The following is a 22,333-nucleotide window of genomic DNA, read 5'->3' as shown; positions in this document are numbered from 1 at the left end:
TATCAACTACTGACCTCCCTAGTTTCGCATCATCGACAAACAACTGAATATCTCCCTTCACTTCCGCTATATCATTAATGTACAGATTAAGGACTAGTGGGTCTAGTACAGAGCCCTGGGGTACTCTACTAGCCACCCTCATTCGCCTTGATTCCACTCTACCATACACCATCCTCTGATGTTCTGCCTATCAGCGCCCCCCCCCCCGCCATTCATGCCACCAGCCTCAAGTCCATTTGCTCCAACTTACGTAATAGTTTTCCATGCGGTATTCTGTCAAATGCTTTTGCAAAGTGCAGCAGTATCATGTCAATGTGTTCTTTAGCATCCAAGTAAATCCTCTGAGCTATCTTGCTAACTTTTGCAGTTCGCCCACCGATTAGAGGTCCCTCGACACTTCTGTGCATGTCAGACAAAGGAGAATCCATTCCGATAATAGGGTAATCAATCTGTCTTCTGGGATGTGTTTGTTTATTACAGGTCGGAAAATTTAGCTTTTCTTTTACGAACATTGTAGTTTTTAAAGTAACTATTTTGCTTGTATAACAGTTGGAAAAATGTACGTAGAGTATTAACAAAATTAAAAAAGGTATAGCATGAAACAAAAATTTAACTAAGTTTATTTTTAAGAAAGTTTTCTATAAAATAAAAATTATACAGAAAAACAGAAATTTTTTTCAAATGAACTTAGATATTTTAATCTTACAGTTGAGAGAACTGAGAACGCTTTAATGTCCTAAACCGATTAATTATTTATGAGTTGTTGTGACTCTTAACAAACCCATGCAAAAAAAGGTTGGAAAAAAATACCATTATCAAATCCTTTTAATCTTCAGTCATCTGAATCGGTGTCCGAATCGCCATCACTTTCACTCAAACTGATCACCAAAGGTTCGCATAATTCGATAATTCCGTCTCTGTCCCAATACATATTTTCCAATGAGGTGACATGAAAGCAATATTTTCCCCAGTTTTGAACTGTAATACTTTCAATCGTCTGTTCTGAAAGCTTAAAAAGTTTCGACATGTCAATATCTCCAGTTACGTTGCGATAGCGAATGAAACTTTTCACTTCTGCCCAAACATACTCAATAGCATTAATATCGCAATGATATGGTGGTAACCGCAAAGCTAGAAATCCATGCTCTTTGAGCATCGTGTCGAATTTAAATAGTTGTGGGCGAGTTTCTTTTGACCAAATTAAGCAATTCAATTTTTCACATATCTTGGGAATGAGAAATGTTATTTGCAGAGAGCCAATCCATAAGAACTTACTTCTTATTAGACCAATTTGGAACTTTGTTTAATCAAATAGTGATATGAATAATTATAACAGCATTTTTAGGAAGGTTTGGAATCAGTTTTTCTTCTGCCCACTTTTCGAAAATCGTAGAATTCATTTGCCTATGGTAATTAGCTTTGTATAGTAAGTTTGAATTCGGTAAAAAACCCGTTTCTCCACCCGCACACAAAATTATTATGCGCCGCGAGGCATTTCCGGTTTGTAGCACTCCACATTCTTCTTTAGACTGCCAACATTTTCCATAAGTTAAATTACTGTCAATCCAAGTTTCATCTAGATACACAATCGGTCTTTTCTCCTCCCTGAAACGTCTTATTGCTCTCAAATACGGCGTTCTAGATAAAACAATGTCATTTCGCTCTATGATAAGTTTCCTTTTATTCTGGGACTTTTTAAAACAAAATCCGATTTCATGAAGTATTTTCCTTAAAGTTTCTCTTTTCCAGGGAAAATTAATTTTTTCTTTAAGCACAGGAATCAATTTCGGAACAGTTGGCACTCTTTTCTCGACCACGTAAAATTCGTGAATAGTTCTTATAACGTCTATATCAAAATCATTCAAAGCTACGGTTTCGATGGTTTTCTTTACTCTGGCGCTTATTTTTTTTTAGGAGATTTAAATTTTGGCTTACCTTCACCTTTTGATTCCCTACGAATTCTTTTAACAGTCGACCCCGATACTCCCGCAATTGCACTTGCATGTTTTATGACTTGAGAAAGGGGAACAAGGAGACGATTCTTTTTCGCAGAATGTCAGCACATTATTCAATATTCTTTTGCAAGAGCTACTGAAACGTTTAACAACAGAACTTGTTGACTGTACTGGATCCATCATACAAATTAATAATAAAAAAATAATACAAAAAAGCGACAAAAAAAATCAAGCTAGTACCAGCACAGCGACAGACAAGAAAGCACGTGATTTCGCATGTTGGCGACCAATTTGTACATCATTTCTTTCTCCCCTTCAGCATGAATCGACTATTCTTGCCAAAATGCCAAGGAGAGATCTACAAACGGTGGGCGAACTTATATAGCCATTTCTTTTGTCACCTTATTATAAAACGTGAATAAATTACTGAGGCAGGACCTACCTTTTCAAAGCCACGCTCTAGACCATAATCCTATCCACCCATTCCTGAATTTTACTTTTAAGGAGTCGAATGTAAAAATGAATAAGACTTCCTAAAAGCAGGTTATGAAATGTATTAGGTAGAAGGGTCAAAGAACTGATGAAGAATAGCATGCATATTTGACATCGAAAATAAATGATGTCAATCGCACTGGACCTTTAGAGGACAGTGCAAGTAATTACAGGAAGATGTTGACTATAAATTAAGCTAGTAATTTAGCTTGTATATTTAATGAAATTAAAAGTATTTTGGTAAAAGGTATCGAATAGATGAGGACTTCGTTGAATTTAAGTAACGCTCTAGTTGACAAGAAACGGACAAAATCCAAACATGATATTTTGATTTCAGTCATTCGATACTGTACAGAACTATTGTGTCTTATTTAGAAATTGAGGATATAGCAAATGATCAGAAGGATGCTTGAAAGAGAGGCAAAGAGCGATACTGAATGGTTATGCCTTCTAGTCGACTCCTGTAATTAGCGGGATTGCACATGGTTCACATTAAGATTACTTCATCCACCTGAATGACTGCACTGAATCAGTTGGAGCAGGTTGTGCAGCACTTGTCTTTCGATGTTTTATGTAGACTAAAAGGACCTCCTAGATGAGTCTTTGACTCCATGGGATCTTGGGTAATAATAATAATAATAATAATAATAATAATAATAAGTATTTACATACACAATCATGAAATAAGAATTGAGGCAGCGCTGTATTTCAGAGAAACCTAATTTACACATCAACAGGTGTTGGCCCTGTTTTGGCTGAGCATACTTTTCTCAGCATCTTCACACCAGGTTGAGATAAACTGCGCCAGGTGTTTTGAAACATCCTTCATTCAACATTATCACTAGTCTATGTATCGTAAGCCTTAGTTCAATCGTTATAAAATATGGTAGGCTTGTTTTGAGGGATAAAAACCCCTGCCACTTCAGTATGAAACAAGGCAACTCGTGTTTCAGTTGAAAAGAGCACAGAATGGCAAGTCCGTAGGGAAAAATTTATTGTAAATTTTAGTATCGCGGTGGGCTGAGGGTAACATAATTCGGACACTCCGTTCTAGAGACCATCCACGCTACTTTTTAGTCATTTCAGGTTTCCAATAAGCAGCATGGTTGTCTCGCACCGAATGATAAAAGTCATCTGCCCCTTCAGTTCTAAAAATTTTTCATGTGACTACTTTATTGCTCAGAACAGGTACCTGTGCAACAGATGTGCGTGTGCACCACATCAAAATCGCATTGCATGAGAAAGATTGCTGACAGTGAATTCACCACCTCTGATCACTGCTGCCTTAAGTTTGGCATAATATAAGAGCACTGCCACGGTTTTTAAACTTATGATATCTCATGATAGATTTGTTATGACGTCGTATATCTAGACCACTCCCGAAATATTGACTTTCACTATTATGAGAAACCTGTTAAGTGTATTTGCAATATGCCTTATCTGTTCACAGAATGTCGCAGGAAGTGTACTACTGATTTCTTGCATTACACCACTTCACGATTATTTTGCTAGGTATAGAGGAATCCTACTTCAAGTGATTTGTTTCAGACGTCCTGTATTCTAAACGTGCTCGGCAACTAGCGTCTTATTTGACTGGAACACGCAGCATTGTTGAGATCAGTGGCGCACATCAATATTTCCGTAGGAAGACCTTTCGAACTTTGCAAGTAAGTTTCCTTTTTCTCTCATCGACTGTCCCATCCGTACTGTACTCAAGGATGAGAGTATAATGAGAACTGACCACTAACATCATCTTTCGCGGGTTTATAAACTGCCACTGCACCTGGAGAACCGTTCGAGCCACGTTACCACACATCTCTGCCAATCTCGAACAGAGGCTGGCAATAACCATATTAAAGTTCGAGGTCTTCAAAGCATCGATATTCGGAGATCTTCAATTATTTAATAAACCCGGTATAAGAATCTAATATATTCTTAAAGTATTTTTCTGTACCAAAATCGCTAAAGACGTCTAAGTCGTGTCAAATTCTCCTGCTGAATTTAATCCTTAAAAAAATGTCGAACAGCAGCATCACTGATACAAATTTTTTATAGCATTTCACAAACATCAGGGGGAAAAAAAATGCTCATCACTGTAAACTGTTTTCAGAACAAGAGGGATTATTATAGAATATTCAGGTTCATCGAAGTATGCAAATAAAAATTTCCATATTGGAAACAATGGCAAATAGTAGATAAAATGGACTGCGTAGCTAAGCTGGTTACCACCTAATAAAACGATCATTCATATTACGCAATGACAACTGTTGCCAGTCGGGGGGGGGGTCTCCTCTGGCCGAAGAAAATGCTATGAATTCGAATCGTAGAGCGGCATGGATGTTAGTGAACGTCTTGAGGTGATTAAGAATGTTCATATCAGCCCTTATTCGATATCTGAAGAGTATTGAAAAAGTTCAATGTCTGCTCGAGTACGGTTTATCTAATTTTAGCTCATTCACGCTGCTAATGTAGAATAGAATTTCGATTTTGTAGATGAACTGTCAAAAAAAAAAAAAAAATTAGGGAAATGATCGAATCTTATAAATTTCAATGATTAACTGGAATTTGTATTTTAGATAGGAAGCATAAGGACTGGGTCAACTTCTCACCGAAGTTTTTGCTGTGCAAACAAACAAGCAGTCGTCCCTGCCCACGAAAGAAAATTATTCGGAAATAGCTGAAGCTAACTCAACGCCGTAATTTAGATGCGTGGGTTAGTCTCATTCAATCTTGCGATACGGCAAATTATTCGACAAGGGCAACCTGTCGTTTGAGAACCACTGTTTACATTATTATCTGAAAGGAACTTTCTCTATTCATGGACAGGTTAGTTTGAGGATACAAGTTCAAGGTCGGATATTCCTCATTACTTCAGAGACCATGTTGTTCAAGTGGTCGTACAATCATTAGTTAAGAATGTGACTTGACGCGTTCCCAGCTTAACTGGAGGCTATTAGTGCTTACACTTGTTAAAACAAGTACGAAAATGCTGCACGCTAAGAAACAGAAAAGACCTGAAGTCAGTGACCGCTAAGTGACATCTAAATTCACCCCCAATTAGTTTTCCATGAGGAAAACTAATTCATAGTTTTCCTCATGGAAGAAAAATAGTCGGCATATTTACATGTTAAGCAAAATTTGGTTTTAACGATTTACCTGTAAGTTATTAATAAGGAATTATTAAAATATAAACGAGTCATGAAAATAGCGCAAACATTTTGTCAGTATATGTTCAATATACGAAATTGCAAAAGAGCAGACGATAAGAGAGCACCTTGAACATTTTTTTGCGAATGTTTATCGGTGAGCTGCAAAAAAAAAAATATATTTTTTAAAAATAGTTTTCTAACTTAAATTTCGAATTCATTGAATTATATGAAAATAAATACAATGAAACCTAAAAAATATTCATTTAAAAAATGAAGGTAATGTTATTAAATTAGGATTTTCATTTCAAGCAATAAGTACTATCCCAAATGAATTCTCTCCACAAAATTTTTTTCAATGAAAATTCAATTTCTTAATGAATGAAATACTTTCTTACTTTGTAGCTAAAGTGTTGATCGATCCGGTGACTATCATAATAACTGCTAAAATTTGTTGATAAAATGTCCACGCCATGCTTTATATTTTTAGTTTCCAGTAGCAATACAAAAACCACTGCTTGACAATCGGAAGGAAAGAGCGAATAGTAAAAAGACTACGCTGCACACATTAATGTACCATCCCCCATTCTACTCGCACTGTAAAGCCAACTTTTGCTTTACTCGCACAACACACGAGCACGTGATTCTTTACGACAATAGTGATGTCATTCTACATTCCAAAGCATATGACGTACGCGCGTGCAGTTTCTCACCTACGATCGTAACGAAGCGGGTAGTAACGGATCGCTGTGCGCTTAATATTAGCACAAGATCCAGTTTTATCTGATAACTTTATTTCTCTTTATGGCTTCCTTCTTTGTTCTTGTTTCGAAGATAAGCTTACAGTACGTCCGCTGCGAACAATTAAATTTACTGAAATAGTAGTGACGTCATGTTAGCAATACCAACCAACCAGGATTCATTGTAAAATAAATCTCACTAAATGAAATATGGCGTTCATATTTTAAGTGAACTTCATAAAAATGGGTTTTGAAAAATGGATATTTATTATGAATTATTTGTGAAGGATTTTTTAAATCGTCTAGGGATAATTTCTTTAAATTAAAAGTGAGGGTTTCACCAGCAAATTTTTACTGGATTTTTTAAGCGTTTTCATGTACTGTAATTCATTTCCGTTCCTTTCGTCCATCTTCCCCTCCCCGTCATGACAAGGTTTTGCGGTCGAGTAATTACGCCATTGCTTCTTTTCATATCATGATGTCATTACCTTAGAATCACGTACGGCGATTGAGCTATTTGATATATTTAAGTCTTCCGAAAACAAGCCGACTGAAAGGAACACACAAAAAACTAGAATTATGCTGCTTAGAGGGAGCGAAAGAAAATCAAGTGGTTTTAATTTACCGCCACACTACTCAGTTGAAGTCAGCAAATTTCTTCCACATTATGACTACAATCGTCTAGATGCGCCCCCTGTGTTCATATGCAAAACAAAAATGTTTTAACAATAAAACGCATTTATTTTTATTCTCGACTAATTAGTGTTGGTTGGAAAACATTTGAGAACATTAATATGTAATTTATTCAGTTGCTAATTTAAATATATATATATATATATATATATATATATTTGACCACCAGATTTTATATTTTGTATTCGTAACGGAGGTTGCCTACTAAATGAAAGTTTACAGTAAAAAATTGTTTACTTTCCAATGGTCTGGTGCCTTCGGCTAACCTTTTAGGTTAGCGTGTCCATGAGTAATCCCTTCCTCGGTGGTGGTGGTGGTGGGGGTTCTTTAATCTTGTTTGGATAATACCACTATTTTGTTCAGTTATGGTACTGTACTATTGGATTTCTTAGCTTGAGTTAGGCCTCGTAATCTCCTCTTTTCAAAGGCTTATGATTGGAACACTAAAAAGTTATTTAAAGAAAGGTAATGATTTAAAGTTAATTATTAATTGGTTAATTATTTAAAGGGCTTATTTGAGGTGGCATTATCAATGTGATAATACTTGCTGAAGCTAAGGAAACGTCGACGCCTAAATATTTAACGTAATTAATAAATTATTTTCTTTCCTGAATAAAAAACTACATGCAATTGGAAACTTCAACATGGATCACTATAATAGCTACGAAAATTTAAATATAAAAATACGTCTTTGTGGAAAAGATGCCACCGAAGACATGAAAGCCTTCGGCAAGATACGTGCTAGATTCTTTAACAGGCTCACTTTTCTTAAAAGCTATCAGGACAATAGCGTGTAAGGATTGAACAAAACTTTCCCTCCCTCTAGAGCACTCAGAATCTATACAAAAGCCAGCGGATCTCTACTAAAGGAACCAATACAAAATGCCCGCAGGATTCTTAGCGTGTTTAAACCCAAAATGTGATTATTGCTGCCTTATTCCCAAGCATTTCAGGCCTGATCTTGATTGAGTGTTTCCAAAGCCGGAATAACCCTTTTGAAAGAAATTGAAGTAGCAATGGGCTCCTCATTTTTACCCCTATTGCTAACTTATAGATGGACTCTTGGCACTAAATTCATCTCCTCCCCGCCCTCAAGCCGAAAGTATGGCTGAGGTATATAAACTATTTGGCCGCATGGCCCACAGGTCCTAACTTTTTTACAGTTTCTCAACAACATTTACTCTTGATTCACCTCTACTGTTGAAGGAGAAAAAAGAAGGGCTCTAGCCTTCTTTGGTACCTTAGTTACAGGGCAATTGGATGAACCCTTCACGTGCTCAGTCTATCCCAAGTCCACATCCAGCCAGATACGTACTTCACATCAACACCCTGCACAAAAACTTGGGATTTTCAAAACTTTAGCCTACAGGGCAGAACGAATTTTGTACTCGGGACCTACATTACATCTGGAACAACAGGCTCTACTTATATCAATTGGACAATATGATTTACAGCAAAAAAAATTTAGCTAAACTCTTTAAAAAGAACACCCCCCCCCCAGAACAAAGCTATATACCATGACCCTTATCCTAGATTAAAGTACAGAATATAGACTGGGCTCACTCTTAAAATAACACACGACTAGAACAGTCTATAAACTTTTGGATAAATCAAAGACAGCCAGCATCAGGGCCGGATTTAAGATTGTTGTCTTATTTAAGTTATAACTTTTAAGAGGTCTACTGAGTAAATTTTACATTGTTTATGCTGAAGCAGAGGTCCATTGCTAGATCAATTTTACCAACTAGATCAATTAGACCAACTTGGTCTAATTGATATAACTTGATCTAATTTATTGGTAGTATTAAGTAGTTTCTCTACGTAATCCGACTCTAACCGGGATCCTCTCTCCTTCCCAGATGTCTGCAGTATTTCTTGTCAACATGAAATTCATTATTTTGGACAGATAGGACAGGACAGACCAACTTGGTAAAAAAACAAAAAAATCATTTGGTATGAACAACCTAAAAGCGGACTATCGCAACGTGCCTTAGAAGACCATTTCGTCATGTGGAAGAAAGTTAGGCTACTACACAGATCCCAAACCGTTACTTGAAGTAGCTCAAATTTTGGTGCGCCACCCTATTTTCCTTTAAGCATTAATCACAGACGAGCACACGTGACTGTATTTCTTCTGGACGTCATTTCGTTCCTAGTCTTCGCTTTATTGAAAATGGAATGGAAATAATTCTTTCCATTCCACTTTCAACAGTTTTATTCTGGAAACTTCGACATGGATCACACCACAGTAGCTACGGAGTGGAAGTGGAAATTCCAAGTCAAAAACACAATTGTAGTTTGAAGCAAACAGCAGAGAAACACAATAATAATAGGAATTGTCCGAAAAACAGTAAAAATTTATTTAGGGAGGCAAAGTTGTAGAGTTTCGTAGTGATAAAAACTATCAACGATACGATATTCTTCCAGAAAAGTATAACAAAACTGAAGTACTCCTTGCGAAACTTCAGAACTCAGGAATGACGATGCGAGAAAACCCTGAATTTGATTCTTATTGCGGTTTGCGAAGAACCGTGTTATTAAGGGCTTTTCAGGAATGCGAATTAGCAGGGAGTGGAGATGGATTCCTACCTCAGGAGAATATCTAGGTTATCATTTTGCAAGCATGCAAATGAACCGAGAGCACGCGCACGCACGCACGCACACACACACACACACACAGTGCACTATTTACTCGTCTTCTCTCTACATAAGACTTGTTTCATTTCTTCTCCCTCCCCTCCAAATCAAGGTCGTGAATCGCTGTTCGGCTGAAAGGGTAAGATAATAGAGGAAAGGATTCGTGGCGGAGCAAATTCCTTGGCAAATTATTCCGCAACTAGCTAGAATTCATATTTCGAAATACATAGAGAGAAAAAATGGACCCCACAAAAGAATTTATTATTAACCCTTCAAATCGAATCGAAAGTACTAAGAGTGTTTTTTTTTTTTTTTTTTTTTTTTTTGTGGAATATCGCGCAAGATGCACGTTTACGATCTCATAATGGTTGTCAAACCATTATATAATCATATAGGGCCTTCCTGAAAAGGGTAAGATAATATAGGAAAGAATTCGTGGTGCAGCAAATTCCTTGGCAAATTATTCCACGACTAAATGTCGTTTTTATTTCTTCAGGAGTCAATGGTCTGTTGCACAGTTTCTTGACACTTGTTTTCAGTGTCAAGAATTCAGGGGATAATGTTTTCCGATGGCCTGGTAAATAGTCCATGCACGTGTGTTTGCAATATTGCTTTTTTTGATACAAAAAAAAAAAAAAAAAAAAAAAAAAAAAAAAAAAAAACGCCAGGTGTGTGTCTGCTGTTCATTTTCTGTATCTTGTCCGTCATGGTTTGGTGTCAGTCGATCTAGTCATAGCGGATTTAAAATTCCAAGATGGTGAAAGTATCTCTATAGGAGATGACCACACTTAAAAACAATTCTACGTATGCTTTCGAGATTATTTACTCAGCCTGCCCATGGTATTAATGTACGACAGGGTTACAACCTTTCGCGAGTCCGATTCGCATAACAAATGAAGTTAAACCAAGCTATTGTGATGAATACTTTCCAAAATCCTTGAAATTTTGTTTTGAACTTTCATAGGCTTTGGAAAATAATTCATAACTTTTGCAATTGCTAATGAACGGGATACAAATCCTTTGATGTTTATCTGCCAGTAAGCGAAACTCTAAGAACTAGGACTAAGATCTATGAGTTTCATACCAAAAAACTATCGGCAAATCCAAGTGTAAGTAACCACTTGGTAGTACAACACCAAGGCAACTCGTATCGAAGGTGGAGCAAGCTCCCTCACTATCCTTGATATTTTCTCATAATGTAAAAACACAGCCCCTAGGGGATGTAATATTGTAATTACATTATGAGTAGAGGTCACTACCCAGACCGGTTTCAACCTTTTTTGAGGTCTCATCAGTGAGTAGGTAGACCTGGAAGATAACAAGGTTTAAGTGAAAATATAATATACAGGCACACCTTTATGGCATTCGTATAGTGAAGGTATGTAAGTTCTTTTCACTTAAACCTTGTTATCTTCCAGGTCTGCCTACTCACTGACGAGACCTCAAAAAAGGTTGAAACCGGTCTGGGTAGTGACCTCTACTCATAATGTAATTTCAATATTACATCCCCTAGGGGCTGTGTTTTTACATTATGAGAAAATATCAAGGATAGTGAGGGAGCTTGCTCCACCTTTGATACGAGTTGCCTTGGTGTTGTACTACCAAGTGGTTACTTACACTTGGATTTGCCGATAGTTTTTCGGTATTAAACTCACTCATAGATCTTAGAGTTTCGCTTACTGGCAGATAAACATCAAAGGATTTGTATCCCTCTTCATTATTATTAAGGTTGCCAGAAAAATAGCCTTTTGGCTTTCATTTGCAATTGCTGTTATTACTCGATTTATACACTATAATTGTTATTCGCATTCCCACAAATAAAGAGTTGAATGGAGGAGAATGAAATTTGACTAGATATAAGAATTCATATTTATAAATTTAGGGACACAAAAACACACGTGCTGAACAGATTATTTTATTAATTACTAATAAAATAAAACTTGACGTTTCGACCCCTGTATCGAGGTCATCATCGGAAGAATACAAGTGTATAAGGAACCAAGCTACATGCTCATGTCCTGTATACCGGTACACTAAATCTACGTAGTTAATTAATCCTTTTCCCTAGCCTGACCTCTAGTGGAAAAAAAAATGAATTAAATAAAATAATAAAAATAAAATAATAATAATAAAAATATAAAAATAAATAAATACAACTACAATAAACTGCTAAAGTACTCATGTATTAATATTCTTCTGGATTTGTACAGTTCTGATTGTTATAATATGATTTCTTTCAGTTGCTGTTGAATGTTAGAAACACTTCACCAGGTGGTCTTCTTCTAGTGGATTTTTCTATGGCTAGTTTAGGTTGTTATACAGGTTGTAGATGGGTCCTCCACATTCTTGAAATGGTTAGGCCATCATTTTTGTTGAGATTTGGGTTGTGTTTGAGCATTTCACATGACTTTAAATTTTCTCTCAAACCAGTGTTGTGTCCCATTTTACGATTTTTATTCTATTTAGTATTTTCCTCTTATCTATGTTCTATTATCTACGCTCGAGATATTACCAAACTTTTTACTAATACTTAAGTTATTTCTCCCCTTAGTACCCCTAATATTTGTATTTATACTGCGCCTTTTTGGGTTATTTAGTTTAAGATATTATATTCAAAAACAAGGAGAAAGAACTCAAATATGTCTGAAAGTGTAACTATGTTGCAGTCGCGACACTTTATCTCGTTTCTTAACATTAATTTCCCGCGTGATTAGGTTCGTAATTTTTCAAGTGGTGCATTGGACAGCAATTTCAGACAACTCTTTTATCATTGAACAAAGGTTTATTAAATTCCTTAACATGGTACAATTCAATTCTTGTGATTACTCAATTTAATGCTAAACTAAATACTTACAAACTAACATTAGCTTATTACAAGTAATTAGGCTATGATCCTATAATGGTATTACGATCATGCCGCCATACACATTCTATACGTAAATTCATTTGACATGGACAAATAAGATTAATTCACACTATTTAACTATTCAAACTTAAGTAGACTAACTAAACCATTTTCTGCACTAACACAAAACTATGACCTTTTAACTTTCCAATACATTACAATAGACATGCAAAATTCTCAGGACACTTAATTATTCACATAACATTAACACTAGCCAGCTTACTTTTAATATATTCTGTCAGATACTAAAGTCCTAGTATAAATTTTCCTTGGTCACTTCAATAGTTCCGTATTAGAATAATGATACTTATTACAGACAAATTTTTGTTAACATTAGATATATTTACAGTACCTTTCTTTCTTGGGTTTTTCATATGGGCCTTTACCTTCTTCTGATTGAACTATCCTGATATAACCTCACCGATAATCTGCTTCTCCTACGTTCTTTTTGGAATTGAACTAGGCTTATGCTGGCTTAACTTTTCGTAACTCCGAACACACTTTGAATCATCTATATATCGGCTGTGCAACTCGCCACGTGGACATCGATTTCTTTGCTTCTTTCCCCTTCTCGTAGTTGTCACTGAAGTCGAAACACAAAGAATATGTTTCCTTTTCTTTGACTTTATGTCATTCTTCGCTTCTTACATAGGAAATACGGAATCGAAATCCCGCTCACTTTCGTTTCCGTGTTGTGACGTGGAGATATAACCCCTATCTCGCCACTCAGGAAAACACTGTGAAATCCCTACGAAAGAGCTCGCGAAGGACTCTCCTGGAATAGAATCAAACCAAAACCAAAAAAGCCTCGTGGGGGAGTTTCCATCCCTTTTATACCTGTTCTCCTAACGGCACTTTTTCTAACTTCTTTTCTCCGCCCCCTACTTTGTTTTACTTCACCGACCAATTACGGTGACGTTTTTCTGCCAAACGTCCTTTGATCGGCGAGCTAGTAACGATGTCTCAATCCGGGAATCGGCCCTGAGCGATAGTCTGTTGTCTTTCTTTTGCTAGCCTCTAATTTAATCCCCTTTCCAAAAATTTTCTATGAATTTACTTAATAACTTAATCTCTAGCCTCTCACATACCAATCTTATGATTAATCCTTTTCTGTCTTATTTATTTAACTTTTCTCTTTTAAATCATATCACGATATTAATATATTCTTTCTTTTGTTAGTTAGTTTAACAAAAACCTTTAATTTTTTTATATTTTATTGGATGCAAGAATCTTTCTTTTTCTTTTAATTAATTCAACTATTATCTTTTATGCAGGGTTTTTAATTTATTTTATTTATTCTTCATGTTACACCATGATAGCTGAGAATTCTATATTCTCAAGATATCAGGTGTAACACCAGGTTTTGGTGCGGTGTAGGGAATTGGTATTTTTCCAATCAATTCTGTGGTATGTTTGGAGTTTGTGGTCAGAAAGGCCGGTTTTTCCATAATGGAGGTATTTAATGTGTCGTTTATGATTGTTTTGTCTGATTGGGATAGTTCGCCCTGTTTCCCCTATGTATGGTATGTTACATGTGCATTGTATTTTGTATAGCCCTGGGTGGGATAGGTGTGGAAGAGGATCTTTAGAACTGAGTAGGTGTCTTAACTTATTTGGGGGTTTAAAGGTGGTTTTAATGTTGTATTTGCGTAGTGTTCTGTCTATTTTTTTTTTCAGAAATGCCTCTAATATAAGGAATGGAAATAGCATTCCTGAAATCTTTTTTTGTTCTTACTAGTATCTTTATGGAGGATCTTGTGAATAGTTTTTTTTTACTGTATCCATTTTTTATAAATGTTTCGTTGATGATCTTGTATTCCTGGTTTAGAGCCTGTTCATTAGAACAAATAGTTAGAGCTCTGTGTTTAAGGGTGCTTATGATCTAGTTTTTGTGTTGGGTGGTGGTAAGAATTTTTGTGTATGTATTGGCCTGTGTGTGTAGGTTTGCGATAAACTGAGAAGGAGAGACAGCCAGAGGGAAGACATGTGACAAGTGTGTCTAGGAACGGAAGAGAGTTGTTTTTTTCCATTTCAATGATGAATTGGATGCGTTTGTGTTATTTGTTTAGGTGGCTAAGCAATGTATTTAGAGCATCGCGGCCGTGGGGCCAAATGGCGAAAATATCGTCGACGTATCTGAGCCAAATTTTGGGGTTTAGGCATGCTGTCTCTAGAGCTCGTTGCTCAAAGTCTTCCATATAAAAGTTAGCTATTGAGGGGGGGGGAAGCGGTGAGCCCATGGCTGTACCTTTTTTTTTTGAAGGTAAAAAACCTGGAATACAAGATCATCAACCAAACATTTATAAAAAATGGATACAGTAAAAAAAACTATTCACAAGATCCTCCATAAAGATACCAGTAAGAACAAAAAAGACTTCAGGAATGATATTGCCATTCCTTATGTTAGAGGCCTTTCTGAAAAAATAGATAGAACACTACGCAAATATAACAATAAAACCACCTTGAAACCCCCAAATAAGTTAAGACACAATGCACATGTAACATACCATACATTGGGGAAACAGGGCGAACTATCCCAATCAAACAAGACGAACACAAACGACACATTAAATACCTCCATTTTGGAAAAACCGGTGACCACGCACTCCAAACATACCACAGAATTGATTGGAAAAATACCAAGTCCCTACTCCGCACCAAAACCTGGTTTGAGAGAAAATTGAAAGAGTCATGTGAAATGCTCAAACACAACCCAAATCTCAACAAAAATGATGGCCTAACCATTTCAAGAATGTGGAGGATCCATCTACAACCTGTATAACAACCTAAACTAGCCATAGAAAAATCCACCAGAAGAAGACCACCTGGTGAAGTGTTTGTAACATTCAACAGCAACTGAAAGAAATCATACTACAACAATCAGAACTGTAGAAATCCAGAAGAATGTTAATACATGAGGACTTTAGCGCTTTATTGTGGTTGTATTTATTTATTTTTATTTTTATTATTTTATTTTTATTATTATTTTTTTAATTCATTTTTTTTTTTCACTAGAGGTCAGGCTAGGGAAAAGGATTAATTAGCTACGTAGATTTAGTGTACCGGTATACAGGGCATGAGCATGTAGCTTGGTTCCTTATACACTTGTATTCTTCCGATGATGACCTCGATACAGGGGTCGAAACGTCAAGTTTTATTTTATTAGTAATTAATAAAATAACCTGTTCAACACGTGTGTTTTTGTGTCCCTAAATTTATAAATATGAATGCTGATCACCGTGTAACCTTAAAAGAAAGAATAGATATAAGAATGTATTCTAATCCTTGGGATTAATTAATGTCATTGAGAGTTTGCTACGTATTATCATCTTCCCATAAAAATAACGAGGCAATGGATGTAAACGGCTAATTTATCGCATGGTAGAAAGTGTTGTTCCCTGTGTTTAAAAGGGGAGAAATTATTAAGCAAGCGCTCAGCAGTGCCACCTTGAATATTGGTGTTCAACATACCTATGGCGAACAGGATATTATTTCCATTTAAATTCCCCAAAAGAATCAAGCGGATGGTAATTTAAAAATCAGTTCATCAAAAAGAAAAACACCAGGTCGTGAACGAATGGAACATCTTGTAATAACCTGTCGCTTATTACTTATTAAAATTGAGGGTCCCAATATTTATTTGAGCTTACTTAGTTTAAATAAAAGTGTTCCCTTCTCCTGTACGATTTTGGCATCCTTCGAACTTTTCAAATGATCCCATTTAGGAATGACTCACAAAAATATCATGAGAAGACTTACTCCAATGGAATTATAATATAAACACGGAGTGTCTGAGTTATCTGTTGGAAAATTACGATGCAGATTTTCAAGAATTACAGCCGCAGTTGATGGAATGAAAGAATATCTTTACATAACTTACTGAGGTAGGTTTGAGTTCGTAATTTAATTGGGATTTATTTCTCAGCTGCCTCTGCCTGCGATATTCTACTGGAGAATAATGAAGATTAAATAACGTAAGCCGCACATAATATTCTTTATGCTATTAAATAGGAAGGTGCTGCGAACAAGTCGTCGTTTGAAAAGTAACCAGATGCCATATCATTAAAAATCGCTTGACCTGCTATAAGTTAAACACAGATGCCTGACTGGAATAATAAGGATGGCTTGAGAATGAATTAAGCAACGCTCTTGAATACAGCAGAAAGTGGTCGGAAGAAAGGGTTAAGTTACGTGCAGCAATCCGTCACACACATACCTCACTTGCGCTAGGATATGTAATGAGCCACTCTGTTTAATGCTTTTTGAACTTATCCAAGAATGTTAGCATTTATTTTTTTAATGTGAAATTCCATCGAACAGTCATTTAGTTAAATTCAGAGTTATTCTTCAGCAAAAATATATTCGGAATTAAAAATAAGTGCAGTTTATCTGAGAACAGAATATCATTATTAACGATATCGCGTTAATCTGATAATCAACTGAAGCGTGAACTTTGGTGTAGTGATAATTGTAGATGAGAAGAAAATAAGATTATCAAATATAAAATTACCCTGAAGATTAACATTATTACTCAAGCAATGAAGTAATAATCATGATGCGGACATTCATGAAAGCTGTTTCCACTGATGAGGTCTTCAACATACGAAAATTGTAGTTGCAATTTTCCAGATAAGTAGCAAAACTAGAGAATATACGCTTGTCTCGGCACAAAGAAATTAGAATCATTAGAAGCCCTGAAGATGCGGAATTATAAATAAAAATTGCAATAAGAGTTATGGGATATGAAATTTCTTGTAGAATTATCGTGAACTTATTCAGTGAACGCACCACGCGCTGGTTGAACTTCGCTGTTTTTCTATTAATTCAGAATAACGTATTGTCATCAGTGTTTTTCTATTTCCCTGATGAATACACATAAATGAATACTACCATGGACATTGAGTTAAATGGAGAAGTGGAGAACTCAGACTCGTTAAGAAGTGTTGTCGTACGATATTCTACCATTGGTCTATTTTCGGGCCCTTCGTAAAAAGGCTGCATCGCAAAAAAATGAACTGTAGGGAACATAATTAGACTCAGAACGCTAACGCCGAGGAACCAAAAAGAATTCGGTAGAATGGAACGAAATTTCAACTGTCTGATATGGAAATAACCAGTCAGGAGCTCAAAGTGTCTAAAAGCATTTTAAAAACTCTCGCCGTGCAACTACGTAAACAGTTGCACGGCGAGAGTTTCTACGGAACTGCACAAGGCAAATATCAACCATGGCAATCAGTAGCTCAGACACCATTTTCCGATTAGTGTGGATATGGACGATTCCACCTGAGAAGTTGGGTGACGAAGGTGTGAGGATTTGAAACTGTTTCTCCCTGTACGGAAAAACAGTCTCACTTATTTTCAGGCAGGACTAAAGCCCAAAGGTCGGATGTACGATGACTAACAACACTTCTACGATGATGCAATGCATTCTACATCGTAGCAGTTTTACAGAACAAACTCATGTTTCTTACAGTACAGCGTACTATATATTGATAATATTATCCCGACATTGTCTGCGGAAAAACTTGATTGGCCTGCAGAGAGTCCAGATCTTAATCCGATAGAATATTGAGATGAAGCGGAATTGTGGCCAAAAGTGATCCCAAAACCCCTAACCCATTTTTATCAAAAACTGGTGAAAATTTTAAACAGATGAAAAATGTGATCAAGACCAAAGGCGAGTGTATGTGTGCAGTTGAAGTTTTTCTGAGACATATTTCTCAATGTGTATGTCCACCTAATGTAGAGTGTACTTAGACAAGTAATATGACGAAAATAAGCGCTGTCGATTTAAAGAATTAAAAAATAAAACCCGAACTTGAAAGTTATCTTGAGAGTTTGGAATCAATAAATTCCAAAATATGACAGAGAGTGAAGTACATATTTGGAATTCAAGAAGTTTGAAGTTATGTAGAGATTAGATTAGATCCTGTGTGAATCTAGCTTAAATGGCTGGAAGAATTTTGATGATATTGGTATAAGAGGAAAAAGTTATTCAACTTCAATAAGAAAAAAAAAATATTTCAGTTGAGTAGGTCACTTTTTATGTATTCCAAGCGTTCATTTTTCAATGATATGGTATTAAGAGGTGAAGCATTCGACAGATTTTAATGAAATTTAGGACATTTAAAGGTCAAGGCAACTGATAATTCCGATTTTATGTTCCTCAGTTTCTTTTCTTTTCTTTTCTTACTCTTCACATTTAAGAAACTGTCTCAAAAAGATGGATACAAGCAGTCGAAATGAACCTTCCTTTGGATTAGAAAGTGTGTTCTTTTTGAATTGCAGCTCATTAATCTGCCGTGAACTAACTTTTGTTGGAGACTCCCGCTAAAGTTGGCTAAGTCCAACTTGGATAGACTGCACTCGAAGAAATCACAAACACATCCGCAGACAAAGGTCAGAATATTCTGAATAAAAGTACTGTATTTGAGTGGTTAAAAAAAAAATGAGGTTTGCAACATCACTACGCCTTATTCAACCGTCAAAGCCAATTCGAATTCCAATACTCCCGCTAAACAGATCAGCTGAGCCGACAGTTGCCAGACAGTGATTGGTGCGTTGTCTTATTTTGCTTACACATTCCTAAACATCTCCAACTTCCAGAGTTGTTTACGTACAGTTGTACTGAGACTGGAAGTACATTGCTTGGAAGGTTTTAATCGGTTAAGTCCTGCTATGAAGGTAATTCATTGCCTTTTTTTCTCTTCCAAAATAAATCAAGATATATTACATTATTAATAAATATCCGAATAGTTTCTTATGCCCACATTGCTTTCAAAAACCCTACTGTCTTCTCAGTTTAGGATCTTAACTTTGTTGAACAATTCAGGATTATCCCACTTACTTTAACTTTTTCTCTATCAAGTAACGAACATAAATCGAGTGTATGTCATTCTCACGTGAGAAGAGAAGAGATAGAGCTCTTATATTTTCTCTTCTCACGTGAAAAATGATAACTCGAAATATTTCCTAATGCGTTTTTACTGTGAAAGAACTTTTATCAACGGGAATATTGAATTTGTCACCATTCCGGTGATAAAAAAGTAATGACAGGCTGAACTCCAATCGATAAGATAATTTAACTAAATACGCGGATTTTAATGCAATAAGAAGACAATGGGAAGGAACAGGATTAAATGAGGCAATGAGCATGTCTCTAATTAGTTCGTAAGCACTTTATACCTTTTGATTTTACGACGACCAATTACAAATAGACGGGTGATTTCGGAATTTGTCTTTATGTCGTGTTTTCGTAATTATACTCGTCCGTCATGATAAATAATTTTAGACTCTGAACCCCACTCTAGAAACTAGACTGTATCAGACTTCAATAAACAAGGTGGTGATTCTCCTGCTTTCGACACCACTTTAAAGTTGTTCTTAAGAGAGAAATATTATGCAAATCCTTTGTGTTTTGTGCACAGTTTCGTTTAAAATGATCACCAAAATTGTCTAATTCGAGAATTTCAGTTGACTAAGTCCAACTTGGATAGACTGCACTGAAAGAAATCACAAACACATCTGCAGACAAAGGTTAGAATATTCTGTGTAAGAGCACTGTATTTTCTCTCTCTATGTTCACTGGGCATCTACAGATGCCGTATGGTCACTCCGATGCTCGGTGATGTGCCACACCAGGCCTCGCCATGTAGTCCTGTTGTTTGCTTTTCTGGCAGCCTCAACTCTCTGAAGATCAATCACTCCACACACCCCATCCATCCATCTCATTGATGATCTACCTCTGCCTCTTTTTCCAGGAACTTTACCTCCTATTACTGTTCTGAGAAGTCCTCCTGCACTGTATTTGAGTGCCTAAAAAATAAAAAAATAAAAATAAAAAATAAAAAAATCGGGCTTTGCGATATCACTACACCCTTATTCAACCGTCAAAGCCAATTCGAACACAATCACTTATAAGCTGTCGGCTGAACTTTGCACTCTAGAAAAAACCGTGTCATCTCCTGCTTATCAAAGTCAAAAGTAATCCATTGATTCACGTCGGTATGCCAGAAGATTTTGTTGCAAAGTAGCAAATGGCAACACATTCATGGCGTGTTCGTGTAATGTTCCTTCACAGCTTGCGACGCTGAAACGTAATTTTATGGGAAGATGAATGCGGTAAAGATGCGAAGTAGTTACAAAGCGCTGTTTGGAATTTCATTCAATTAAGACAGGGAAAGGAAACGTTATATTTCCACAATGACTTCTCAGTAGGCAGAATGCTTCTCATAAATATTCGCTTCTGACATATTTTGACAGCTCCAAGTGCGGACCCTACAGTCCGAACAAGTTGTTTATTTGATGGAGTTTATATTTCCTGTCGAATTCCTGATCTAATGTCTAATGATTTTTTGTCACATGGGATAGCGTAATCCAAGTTATATAAAGCAAGCCAGTTGAAGGGAACGTAACTTGGTGCATTCTTGAGTTTTCAATGCTCAAGACTTCAGAATTAAAGTCTTGGTACTGAAAAAAACCAACGAGGATTTGAAAGTTTTTTTTTGGCGCAAACATCAGTCATTGTTGTGTGATGCATCAATAACTATTTCGCTTTTCTCTAGCTCGGCCGGCCTGTTTTCCTTTTGTCGCTGCTGACACTAAAGCAGTCACTTTCCACTCTTGACGTCAATGCTAAAAATGTATGTCCATCACCATCTAGCTGAAAGAGCGGCTTCATAGCGCAGCTGCAAAGGCAGCGCTTCATTTGTCCTTCGGTTAGAAAGATTGGGTTCATATCCCTTCAAAGATGAGAGGAGCGTTTTTAAAAGGGTTTTCGCTTGAAGATGAGTTAGTTGATCTCATAGGGAGGTGGTAGTTTTTGTCACTGCCGAAAATCTGGATTTTCATCCAACAAAACAGGAAAACCAGCCTCCAAAACACACGCAATAAACAGATAAAATAAGTTGGCCTCATTGCCTTAGTTCGGCCGTAATTCCAACTTAAAGAAATCACCCAAACCCTGGAAGCCTGCCTTGAAACTCACCTCTTGTTCCATCATGTTTTACAGTTGGAACAATGCAGTCAGTGTTCTCGGCTGTCCCCTAGATCCAAGCTCTCCCATCCGATGAAAATAAAACTGAAAACGACTGAAAAAGAGCACTTCAAAGCCGCTGAACATAAACTCTTGTAATCTAAGCAACATGTCCATTTTAGTTCAAACCGAACGTGGTACATACTTAACATCTCCCTGATATCCACCTACACAGCTTCTCTTTACGTGATCTTTTCGTACATTGTTGGATATCCTAATATTGTTTTGACAAACATATCCAACAGTGTTATTCCTCATAATACTATATGGACAAACCTGAGAGTAGAATGACTATTAATAGTTTCCTACTTGGCTCTCTCTCTCTCTCTCTCTCTCTCTCTCCAGTACAGAAGACCTATCCGTATAAACAGATGTAGGAAATCTGGAAGGTATAACCGAATCTGAGAGAAAATTCTGTAGATGTGAAATATTTTACTTCAGACTAGAACATCTGTCTTCTTTACATATAGAGAAGACGTCCTGTTGACTAAATTTGTTTACTCAGCTGTCTAGTAGTAGTTGGGCTGAAGTAGGCATGCGCACATGCACACCAAATCAAGTGCATTCAGTGTTTCTCACCACCAGATAATTCTAACCTTGCGAATTTCGATAGCCTTCGAATTTTTCTATTACAAGTTATATTTGAAAAGATATTTTTATTGTTTTTTTTTTCTTACAACCAATTTATATTTCTCGATTCTTCTTTAGCAGTTTCAATAATAGTTTTTAAC

At 36.4% G+C, this 22,333-nt stretch overlaps 1 protein-coding gene across 1 annotated transcript in view; it reads right to left on the bottom strand.

Annotated features, from left to right (window-relative positions):
- Positions 1-6,183, bottom strand: part of LOC150094095 (solute carrier family 35 member F6-like) — a 78,422-nt gene extending 72,239 nt beyond the window's left edge. The window contains exon 1 of the mRNA XM_090411997.1: positions 5,992-6,183. Coding sequence (XP_090268123.1) covers positions 5,992-6,068 — 77 coding nt within the window. The 5' untranslated portion in view covers positions 6,069-6,183. The remainder of the gene's footprint in view (positions 1-5,991) is intronic.
- Positions 6,184-22,333: the final 16,150 nt, after the last annotated feature.

This window comes from Typopeltis vanoorti, chromosome 22 (genome assembly GCF_054136105.1).
Source record: "Typopeltis vanoorti isolate ZY-2024b chromosome 22, IOZ_Tvanoo_1.0, whole genome shotgun sequence".
NCBI lineage: Eukaryota > Metazoa > Arthropoda > Arachnida > Uropygi > Thelyphonidae > Typopeltis > Typopeltis vanoorti.
Note: the sequence above shows the minus strand (reverse complement) of the source record. Positions and strands in the feature narration are given on the sequence as shown.